Genomic DNA, 12,394 nt, shown 5'->3' with positions numbered 1-12,394 from the left:
TGAAAAGATCAAGAATAAATACTATCTTGTGAATTTTTATAATGAACAGATTGATTTAATACTAAAATCTTGGCCATAAAGTAATACCACATTGTTTTCATTCAACTTTCATGCTAGACAGTGGACATTGCCTGAGTAAGGCTGAATCAGATACCTTTAGAACCGAAGACAATGTCCTCAGTTAAGATAGACTATGGCTTCTGTTCCTTTGTCTAAAAACAAGATTGTGTTTATGAGACAATTTTACATACATTTATTTTATTAATGTGCTTCCTATAAGTATACTGTATGTGTATACACACATATATACATCTACACACACACACACACATAACATTATATAAGAGCAAGTTAGCTTAATCATCTCTTTATGTATACAGTAAGCATTTACTGAACTGCTGTGTGCCAGGCTGTGTGAGGATTTCAGGATAAATTATTCTTGGTTCCTACACTCAAAGAGTCATGGTCTGATGGAGAACACATTCTAGCCAGAAAAAAAATAAAACCAAAAAAAAAAACAAACAAAAACACAAAACATGAGCTGTACCCATCCATTTGTTCCTGTGAAGGAATTTACTTGCAATAGAGCTACCTACAATCTTGTATACATTTAAGTAATTGTTTGGTGTAGTCATTATTTCAGAAATCTAAAACATGGCAATAATTATTATATAACTTTCAATTACAGCACTGAGCTACCTGCTATCATAAAGCTCTGGGTCACTTTCACTGGGGATCTTAGGAATTTAACAATTTGCAGCAATGTCTATCCATACTTAATGATATTTATCATTTAGTACCAGTGTACATTTCTTATTCACTGAAAGAAATTTAGATTTTAAAAATCTTTTATGGCCAGAGAACAGACTGCGGAGAGGACTAGGAGATAGCTCATTTTTGGGGACAATTCATAGATTCTTATTGAAAGCTGGTGAAAACTGTTTCCCAAAAATATATACATAAATACCAAATTTTACTTCCAATTTCAGGAGGTCAGAGATAGTCTAAAGCCCATATGTGAACCTCTGGGCTCCAAATAAGGAACTTATGAATCATGGGATATCATGGAAATGGTATTTCAAGTAGTGAAAAATCCATGCTTTGCAAAGTTTTTCTGTAAAGGGCCAGATAGAAAATGTGTTAGTTTTATAAGCCATAAAGGTCTCTGTCACAACTGTTTAACTCTGCTGTTGTACTGCAAAAGCAGGCATAAACAATAGGTTTATGAATGGGCATGGCTGGATTCTAATAAAGCCTTATTTACAAAAACAAGCAGTGGGTAGGATTTGGGCCTACAGGCTATAGTTCAATGACCCATGCCTTAGTGAAAGGAACTGTGAAGTAGACAATGCTTGAGGTTCTTATGAAAATTCCTGCCGATTTTTCTCCCAAATAGCTTTGAATCTACCTTTCTCACCATCTCCCCTTCCACCACCAAGGTCTAAGCAACTGTCTTGGCTTCTGTTATCTGTAGCAAAAGCTCTTACCTGATCCCCTCATATTCACTCATCCTGGCTTCATTTCTCCTGTTCTCCACACTATAGCCAAAATAACTTGATAGTATGTCCATCTCTTGTTTCAAAGTGTCTTCCCAGTGTCACTGGGAAGCCATCATCCTCAGGAGAAAGACCAGAACACTTACCTTAGCCTTTGAGGCTTTCCATAGACTAGTCTCTATGTAATTTTTCCAACCTCATGTGGTACAATGTTCCCTCACACTCCCTGTGCTCTGGCCACGCTGGTCTTCTCTGTTCCTAGAGTGTGCCATGCTCCCTACCATCACTGGGCCTTTGCCCAGGCTGTGCCCCCTTGTCTAGACCATGCTTTCCTCCCCTCTTTCTACTGTCCCTTGGCCTGGTGAATTCATACCCAGCCTTTGTATTTTGGCTAAAGCATCACACTCTTGGGAAATCTTCACTGACATCCCCTCTTCAATCTAGTTGAGCTCCTTTCACTCCTTCTTTTAGAGCACCTGTGATCTTCTCGTTAAGAGCTCTCGTCTCAGCTCATAATTACAACTTCATTTGTTTGATCATTTGATGAATGTCACACCCCCATTAGACTCTAGCTCCTAGCAGAGTTCCTGGCACACAGTAGCTGCTCCCTCAATATTTGCCAAATGTATGACTATTGAAACAGTCTCTTCCTTAGCCAAGAATACTGAGTGGTACTTGGTATTGAAATAACAATAAATAATGCTGCTGTTGTAACCTACTCTGCATTCTTCTTCCATCTTGCTCTTTCTCCCCTTGCTAAAAGCATGCTTTTGTTTCCTTACCATGTGTTCAATATACACACACAGGTCAGGGACACACACCTGCTTCTTTATAGCCAAGAAAGAAAAATTTAATTTTCTACCTCAGGAAGCAGAATATTTATTCAGAAACATATTTACTAGCTTAAAAAAACTAAGAAAATATGTGTTCCTTTTTTAAAAAACTAAAATGTATAGAAAGTACTCTCAATAGCATTTCTTCATAGAGTTCATCTCCCACTTCAAGAAGGGATCTTAAAATATAAGTTGGGAACTCTTTTGCATATCTCTTTTTTTCTTATGTTTAAAACTTTTTATACAGACAGGGTCTTGCTATGTTTCCCAGCCTGGACTCTAACTCCTAGCTTCAAGCGATTCTCCCACCTCAGCCTCCCAAAGTGTTGGGATTACAGGTGTGGGCCATCATGCCCTCTTTCATATATCTCTAGACTTGAATAAGTATTAAGATGCTGTTGTTTAATTTTTGTTTGTTTTCCTCAGAAGTCTCTAACCAGATTCTTAGTGTTGAAGAATAACCCCCATTGATGTTCTGAAAGCCTTCCACAACATTCCCACCGTGTGGTTATCTAATCTATGCTTGATTACCATCAGAAACTGTCTACCAGTAGGTAGCTTTCAAATATCACATTTCATCTTCAAGTAGTTCTGGCTGTTCAAGAGTTTTTCCTCATGTTGAGGTAAAATCTGTTTTCTTTTTACTTGTATGCATTTCTCCTACTCTTACCCCTTATAGCTAAGGAATAATTCTAATCTTTTTTCAAGATACAGTAGGAGAGAGCTAAGGGACTGTTCAAGACTCCTTCCTCCCGCTTCTCCTTGGAATAGCCACCTCTAAACACATGGCTTTCTGGAGCAGATTGGTCCAGAGGTGGACACCCAACCTAATATGGGCCAGTTGCTGTGCTTCCCTGGAACTTCTCAAACTGGATCTGAAAAAGAGAGATTCTCACAATGAAGATGGGAGCCAAACAAAGTGAAATTCAGATGCCACTGGTGATCCCATTTCCTGTCACATGGAGGAAGCCAGTCTGAAGAGAGAATGAAGAAGTTTAAAATCTGGATTCTAGGGGAATGAAACAGTATTGGCACCCTGAATTAATTGGAAAACTGGGAAGAGGAAACCAGTTTGGGATGATGGAAGTGCTTGGTTTAGCACAAGTGGGAATCTGAGGTCTTGAAAGTTTCTCAATATGGCGATGTGCTGGAAATATTTAGGGATACCTTACTAAGTCTTAGACTTAGCTCTTGAATATGTGTCTCCAAACCCATTGCCATTATCCTAGTCTATGTTTCTAGCACCGCTCCCGTGTTCTTCCTCTAGCCAATCTGGACTCCATATAATCCAAACCAGAGTAAGCTTTTCAAAATTTGTTTTTAGGGTAAAATCCCAAATTACCACATTGGCTTAAAGCCTTGCCTAGCCTGGTTCTATTGCCCCAGCATTTTTTGTATCTTTTCCTTACAGTCACCACCACACTCCCCTCAGACTTCACATGAAAGCCACATTCATAGTCTCTCTTCTTACAATGGCCTAGTTGACTCTCTTTATCCTCAGTCTTCAGCTTTCAGCTCAAATGTTACTTTAGAGGAGCCTTGCTTGAGTTCTAAGTCTACCACAAGTTCTCCCAGTCAATATCCCAGCAGGAAACACTTGGCATACTCACGTTAGGATGAACTGGGGAGAATTTGAGGGAGGGCTTATAAAAAGGTAAGAACAGGCAGGGGATCCAAATGGGACCGTATGAATACCAGGGCTGATGCCGCCCTTAGACCTTATGGGAAAAGGAAGGGGCAGTGGCCAGACCCAGAAAGCAAAAGGTGTGGAGAGAGGGCCTCCTTGATAGGAGCTGTGACCCTGGGCCAAATTTTGCATTAAGCCCGAGTTAGTCCTACAGGGAAGGAGATGGGGAAGAGCGCCCCTGACTTCCTTCTCCCTCCTTCTCTGATCTTCATTGGCTGAGTGCCATCAGAAGCCAGAGGACAAGGAAGTCCATTGATGTAGTTTGTGTCTATCAGCCTCTCTGGACAGAGAGCAGCGTGAAGGGTGGATATAGCAGGGCTGAGAGAAGATGTCTGGAAAGATTCCATGGTTACTACAGATCAGTCATCTCAGTGTGTAATGACCTGCCCATTTGTGTGACTGAGTCGTGTCTGGCGATCTTGTCTGACTTCTTCACATACTGAATTCTCAATAAATGTTTGCTGAATGAATGCTCACAGGAGGGCCAGGGCTAAAAGAGAAAGACAAATAGATGAGAGCAAAAAGATGGGAAAATGGATGAGTTCTCTGAGGAAGAACTTGTAAGAAGGTCAGGAGAGCATGCTCTGAGAGTGGTTGGAGGAATAACAGGAGCTGAAAAGGCAGCTAGTTGAGAATGACATGAGAATTACGCTTGCCAGACATGTCTCCCCTCCTAAAAGTGCTCCCAGAGGATGTTTACATTATCATGACATCTGGAATAGGATCACATCTCTACCATAGCAAAAGGCGGGAAACACGATGCATAAACAAATACTACTGTGTTTTCATCTCACATCAATCCAGGTTTATATGGAGGTATGCAATAAACACTCATACAAATGGGAAATCATACTCTTTCTTCTGGTTTCTACAAAATCACACCTCTCCTTCCTATGTCTTTATTAGATAAATCCACAAAACAGAGAGGATCCAGTTTCCCACAAATGCTCAGTGCTCTAAGAAACCACAAGCACCATCTTCTCTATACTCTATTAAATATACTTTATATGTTCTCTGCAGAATATCTTTCTGTCTTTCCTGTATGCCAGTACTTTCCCTCAGGTTAAAAAAATATTAATGACAAAGCATCTTGGGACTATTTTCTAGACACTGAACTATTAAATATGGTAGATAATTCAACTCTGGAGGCACAAATCCAGACATCAGGCATTGAATTCAACAATACGTGAACAGTAATATCCCATCTACTTGAGATAATATGAAAGAAAGCTGACCCTTTCCTTTCCTTCTATAGACCGTTATCATCATAGTTGCTTTATAATTTTACACTTAGTAGATGTTTATCAAGCCCCTGTGCTGTTGCAGACTTTATGCTGGGTACTGAGGAGTAAGACATGGTTCCTGCCTTTGAGGAATTTGGTCTACTGGGAACAGGCCACTAGACCAACATTTATAAGAGAGTGAAGTAAGTGTTAGACAGAGGTAAGCCCAAGGAAACTCTTATAGTCAGGAGAATAGTTCAGGGAAGGCTTTCTAGCAAAAGTCATGAAAGGGTTATTCCTGAAGGATGAGAATGAGGCAGCCAGATAGTGAAGAGATGGAAGAATATTCTAGAAGGAAGAGGATGAAGTACAGTAGAAAGGTGTGAGAGAGACCTTGGGGTATTCCTAGCAACTGTAGTCAGTTGTTGAAGAAGCAGGATGCTTAGATGGCAAACTAAGGAGTTCTTACCTTATTATGAAGGCGCTGGGGACCTACTGAAGGATTTTAAGATAGAAGAATCTTGGATTTGCATTCGAGAAAGCGCACAGTGGAAGTGGTGGGAGACTGAATTAGTGGAGAATAAGATAGGGACCAGGAAGGTCAGTTAGGAGCTTGTTTTTGTGTAATTTAGGCAAAATAGAATAGTGTTATTTTGGGAATTTAGTACATAGGTGTTTGAAATCATTCTGCCATAAAGACACATGCACACGTATATTTATTGTGGCACTATTCACAATAGCAAAGACTTGGAACCAACCCAAATGTCCACCAATGATAGACTGGATTAAGAAAATGTGGCACATATACACCATGGAATACTATGCAGCCATAAAAAAGCATGAGTTCATGTCCTTTGCAGGGACATGGATGAAGCTGGAAACCATCATTCTCAGCAAACTATCACAAGATCACAAAACCAAACACTGCATGTTCTCACTCATAAGTGGGAGTTGAATAATGAGAACACATGGACACAGGGAGGGGAACATCACACACAGGCCTGTTGGGGGGTGGGGGACTAGGGGAGGGATAGCATTAGGAGAAATACCTAATGTAGGTGACGGGTTGATGGCTGCAGCAAACCACCATGGCACGTGTATACCTATGTAACAAATCTGCACGTTCTGCACATGTAACCCAGAACTTAAAGTATAATAAAAAACAAACAAAAAACAAAAACAAACAAAAAAGAAACATAGAACCTTCCCGTTAACAATACCAATTTCCCAGTGTGTCAAAATAACATTATAAGGGGATCGGAACAAGCTACCCCCAAATATGCCATATTAGCATATTGAGTTTGAGCTAAAGACCATTGGGAAACAGTAGATGCAAGAAGAGCTCTCTGACCTTCTACTTTGTCCCTAAAAGCAGGGCATAAATTTCCCCTGAGAAGGACATTCTTCCTGTACCAGGAGAGGAGAACATTATTATCACCGGAGATGGGGAGGTAACACTGAGATGAATCTCTACGAACAAATCTTACTAAAACAACCCGTCTTCCATTAGTTTTCCCCATACATTTCTTAATCACATCCCCACAATTTACTGCCCCTAGCCCAAACCCCATTTCCTGTTGTCTTGTCACATCTCCACAACTTATCTCTCATTGTTATAATGGTATATAGTCTTCTGGGTCTAGCCCTTCTTCGAGTCTTAATTTCTTTTTTATGAAGACTTCCATGCACATGTAAAAATTAAAATATTAACATCAAGTAAAATTTGCGTGCTTTTCTCCTGTTAATTTTTCTTTTGTTAGTTTGACTCATGGGCCCCAGCAACAGAAACTAAGAAGGCAGAGAAAGTCTTCCCTCCCCTTCACAATGTACAGAAATTTCCAGAGAAGACATCTTGTTTTTGTCATTCTGTGAGAGTGAGGATCTTAAGTGATGGCAGTTTGCCTCAAGGGTCTTACAATATAATAAGGAATATTTTAGATTATTTTTATGTGTCTCATAAATAGTTATTGAGTGTCTTTGTGCCCAACACTGTGTTGGATATGTAAGGATACTGAACAAATACGAGGCATGGTCCCAGAAAAGTAGGCACATATGTGAATGTGCAGGTCAAAAGAAAAGAAATGTAAATTCCCCAAAATACAGAAAAATGCTTGAGCTTGTATATAATTATAGAAATACAAATTAAAATAATGATATACTATTGATACGTAGTAGCTTGGCAAAAGTTCTAACATTTGATAAAATAAGGTAAAATTAAGGAGATGGGACACCAGCAGCATATACTGCCAGAGTGTAAATTGGTGAACAGTTTGGTAATATCTTTCAAAATTACCTTTTGACCAAGTAATTCCACTGCTAGAAATTAACTGTAAACACATATTTGCCCAACCTCATAAATATATGCAAATGAAGATGTTTATTACAGTACTGTCTACAGTAACAAAGAGCTGGAAACCACCTAGATAAATGTCCATTACCAGGGAACTGGCTGAATAAATTATGGTACACCCAAACAATGAAATAATATCTAGCAGCCAAAGTAGAATGTGGTCAATCTATCTGTAAAAATTCAAAAAATTTAAAAAAGTTGTAGAACAGTGTAGTCTTATCCTTTTTATATAGAAAAAATATATGCATAACAATGTGTTTTCTAATATATGCATAGAAAATTTCTGAAGGATGCCCAAGAAACTGTTAAGCATAATCACATCTGGCAGTAGAAATGTAGGGTTGGGCATGGGAAGAGTAAGACTTATTTTTTACTTTCTAGTTTTCCACGCTGGTTGAATTTTTTTTACTCTTTTTTTTTTTAAAGTAGTCTCTCTCTTTAGGAGCTTCTAATTTGATGAGATCTATAAGAAAACCCTTCTGAAATACAGCTTCAAAATATCTTTATAAAGTGTTTTAGGTGACAAATGCTTATGAAACATAGGTGTTAGATTGGTCCCTTGACCAACTAAGGAGAGAGTGAAGTGGGTTTTCTTCCTCATACTAGCTTGCATGGTCTAAATTGATCCTAGCAGCTTTCACCATTAAAAATATGAATTTGGCCAGGTGCAGTGGCTCATGCCTGTAATCCCAGCACTTTGGGAGGCTGAGGCTGGGGGATCACTTCTGCCCCGGAGTTCAAGACCAGCATGGGCAATATAGTGAGACCTCATCTCTACCAAAAAAAAAAAAAAAAAAGAAAAAAAAAGTAGTCCCAGCTGCTTGGGCTACTTGGGAGGCTGAAGTGGGAGGACTGCTTGAGCCTGGAGGGTCGAGGCTACAGTGAGGTATGATTGTGCCACTGCACTCCAGCTTGGGTGACAGAATGAGACCTGGTCTCAAAAATTAACAAGTTTTTAAAAAAGTAAACTCCAACGATGAAAGCTAAACATTTTGGGTCTTTACAATTATTGCTCATGTTCCTGGAAACTGTCAAGTTTTCATTTGCATAAACAACAGTTACTTTATCTAATGCTATAGATATGACTAAAACAAGTAGGTGCTAACTTTTTAATTTAATTTTTTAAAATACATCATTCAAGAGCCTGATTTAGTAAAAAAAATGGTTCCTGGGCTGATATCTGCAACGTCAGGTCTGTCTATTCAATGATATAACTTGACAAAGAATGTTACAATGGCAAAGCTAGAAGATGCTCTACAATAGAGGGGCAGCCTAGCTAAAATCTCAGAGGAAACTCATAGACTTTTTCATTTTAGGAGATATATTTACATGAGTTTGTGAAAAGTTTAATATTATGTTTTAATTTTCCTTTCAAATTTTTTTTTTTTTTTTTTTAGTTGCTGGAGGATAAAAGGTCTAAACCTCATGGAAAACTATATAGTGACTCACTTATCTTTTACCTTTCATTGGAGGGGAATCATTTCAGGGGTGAAAATTCTCAAGGAAGTCAGTTTATCTGCTAAAAACAGAAAAAACTAATCAAGCATTGTCTGATTAATTACAGACACTTGAAAAAAAGGCTATCAAGGCCTACAGCTGTAATCAATTTAATCAACATGCAAAGAGCCAATCTATGGTTTTCTTGATTAACAAAGCTGAATGTTAAACAGCAAAGTGTGACATTGTAGTGCCACTAGCTAGAGCTACAAATTGAGCATTTTCCCTAAATATTCAAAGTCAGGTCAGGATAAAGTGAAAATTCTTTTATACTTTATTTCTTATGATGAGGACTGTAGGTGTGAACATTTCAATTCTTCCCCTTGATATTCCCATGTAGGAAAAATACATTTTATTTAAGTTGTAGAAATGGGTAGTAACTTCAGAATGCTTCCATAAAGGCACACACAAAAAATCAACTGCCTGGAAAGATCACACAATAAAATAGAAGCACAAGAATGTGATGTGAGATTTCTAAGTTTAGTGTCATCCTAGTTGGTTATGGAATTCATCAGGAAAAGACATGCCAGGCATAAAGAGATGAAATGTCCTTATTAGATTTTTAAGATGTGAATGTGAAGTGCATCTATATAGTGTCTGATGAGCAAATCAGAAAATTCAATCTGCTTATTTTATTTGCATAAAGTCAGTTTAAATGTCAAAATATCTAATACAAGATTGGTTTATTAATGGTGTGTTTCTCACTCTTCAAAATCACAGTTTTAGCTATAAAGTGATGGCTATATTTTGTGTAGCCAAATGCTGTCTGGAGTTTTATCTGTTAAAACAGCAATTCTCAATCTTTTGGGGGTAAAGATCCATTCTCTTTTTGTTCTTAAAATTTAGTAAAAGCACAAATAAATACTTGCTAACTATTGTAAACCCAGACAATCTGAGACAGGTCTCAGTTAACTTAGAAGGTTTATTTTGCCAAGGTTGAGGATGTGCGCCCATGACACAGCCTCAGGGAGTCCTGACGATGTGTGTCCAAGGTGCTCGGGGCACAGCTTGGTTTTATACATTTTAAGGAGACATGAGACATCATTCAATATGAGTAAGACATATGTTGGTTCTGTCCAGAAAGGCAAGGACAACTAGAAGCAAGGAGGGGGCTTCCAGGTCACAGGTAGGTGAGAGACAAACGCTTGCATTCTTTCGAGTTTCTGATAAGCTTTTCCAAAGTAGACAATCAGAATATGCATCTATTTCAGGGAGCAGAGGGATCACTTTGAATAGAATGAGTGGCAGGTTTGCCCTGAGAAGTTTTCAGCTTGAATTTTCCTTAGTGATTCTGGGGGCTCAAGATATTTTCCTTTCACACTAGTGTGATTGCAACACATTAGTTAGCAAGTATTTATTTGCTAACTAACTACCACAAATAGTTTCATTATGAAAATATGTAAATAATTCACCTACAAATAAAGGGGAAAGAATTCAAGTTGATCTTAATACTATTCATATTCACATACGTTTTCTTAAAGGGAAGTGGAAGGGAAGTAGAAAGAGAAGGGTAAACATGGTATATAGTAGTCACTCAATAAATACTTATGAACTGTTAAAGCCTATCTTCTGGTTATATATTATGGCAACTATAATTTTGGTCAGTCTTACATACTTTTCCTCTCCCTTTTCTTTTCTTTTTCTTTTTTTTTTGAGATGGAGTTTTGCTCTTGTTGCCTAGGCTGGAGTGCAATGGCGTGATCTCGTCTCACCACAACCTCCACCTCCCGGGTTCAAGAGATTCTCCTGCCTCAGCTTCCTGAGTAGCTGGGATTACAGGCATGCACCACCATGCCTGGCTAATTTTGTATTTTTAGTAGAGACGGGGTTTCTCCATATTGGTCAGGCTCTTGAACTCCCGACCTCAGGTGATCTGCCTGCCTTGGCCTCCCAAAGTGCTGGGATTACAGGTGCGAGCCACTGTGCCCAGCTTTCCTCTCCCTTTTCTGAGAACTTAGCACTTCTTTCCTATGGGAAACTCATTTCATGTGGTTTGAGGGGCTAAGCCTCCCTTAACTCCCAATATGGGGGTGAGCATAAGACCCATGCTAGGCAACAGTCCACTCTTGGAATTTTGCTGGGTTTATAAGCAGTGAGCATAATGCTGTGGGAGGCCAGAATATGCCACTCCCAAACATGCCTTTTTAGCACAGAGATTGTTGAGCTAAAGAGAGTTATGAAGACACAGATGCAGGAAAACTCTCTGTCCTCTGTTTGCCTAAAAGTAGGACATAGATTTATAAAGATAAAAGGTATCTTGGTCCCTCTTCTACCAGGGAGGACAAAGGTTAACCACGGAAGACAACGTGAGACCCTTATGGGCCTGAAGATGGCACCAGAGGAATCGACATGAACAAGCTTTACTTACTGGACTTTATCTGCCATTTATTTGCCTTCCTACAAATTGCTGCCCTTAGAGACTTAAATCCTTTTCCTTTATCTTGTCACTTCTTTAAAAATTTACTGTTCTTTGTTGAAGATAATACATAAGCTAGAATTCAAAGCCACTTCTTTGAGAACTACTTATTTCCCAGGTATCTCGTATGTATTACATACATATTTAAAAATATACATGTTAATTAACTGTTTTTCTCTTGCTAATCTGTTTTATGTTACATTCCAACTAAGAACTTATGAGGATTGAGGGAAAAAATTATTTTTCCTCCCTTACAATGCAAACAGGAACTATGTAGAGGCCTGGTTAGAAAAAAGGCAACAGAAAGAACAGTAAAGAGACGAAGAGACAGTCCCCTCACCATTTGAGGTCTGGGATTCAATCTTGCCTGCAGATCAACCTCTGGTCTCTTCCACTGTGGGAGTGTGAAAGGAAAATAAATCTTGGGACCCCGAAATCATTAAGCCAAAGGGAAGAGCCAAGCTCAGAACTGCTTAGGGCAAACCTGCCTCCCATTCTATTCCTAAGAAAGAGAGCTACTAAGATAAAAAAAAATATAGCCTCATATCCCTCACAAATAATTTCCTTGTGGATAAAGAACAGACAGAACTCAAAGTCATTCCTCTGTTCATTGAGATAAATGCATATCTAATTGCTTCCTTTGGAAAGGTTAGTCAGAAACTCAAAAGAATGCAACCATCTGTCTCTTACCTACCTATGACCTGGAAGCCCCCTCCCCGCTTTGTGTTGTCTTCCCTTTTTGGACGCAACCAAGGTACATCTTACATGTATTGATTGATGTCTCAAGTCTCCTTAAAATGTATAAAACCAAGCTGTGCCACAACCACCTTGGGCACATGTTGTCAGGACCTCCTGAGGCTGTGTCACAGGTGTGCATCATTAACTTTGGCAA

At 38.9% G+C, this 12,394-nt stretch overlaps 1 protein-coding gene across 19 annotated transcripts in view; it reads right to left on the bottom strand.

Annotated features, from left to right (window-relative positions):
- The window catches only part of CFAP20DC (CFAP20 domain containing), a 355,007-nt gene that overhangs the window by 76,037 nt on the left and 266,576 nt on the right, over positions 1-12,394 (bottom strand). The window contains exon 16 of one of the 19 annotated variants that reach the window (XM_054550637.2): positions 10,676-11,896. The exons of the other annotated variants lie outside the window; for them this stretch is intronic. Within the exon in view, the coding sequence (XP_054406612.1) occupies positions 11,860-11,896 (37 nt within the window). The 3' untranslated portion in view covers positions 10,676-11,859. Of the gene's footprint in view, positions 1-10,675; positions 11,897-12,394 lie in introns of those variants that run through there. 19 annotated transcript variants of the gene reach the window in all.

The sequence above is a fragment of the Pongo abelii genome, chromosome 2 (assembly GCF_028885655.2).
Source record: "Pongo abelii isolate AG06213 chromosome 2, NHGRI_mPonAbe1-v2.0_pri, whole genome shotgun sequence".
Taxonomy (NCBI): Eukaryota; Metazoa; Chordata; class Mammalia; order Primates; family Hominidae; genus Pongo; species Pongo abelii.
Note: the sequence above shows the minus strand (reverse complement) of the source record. Positions and strands in the feature narration are given on the sequence as shown.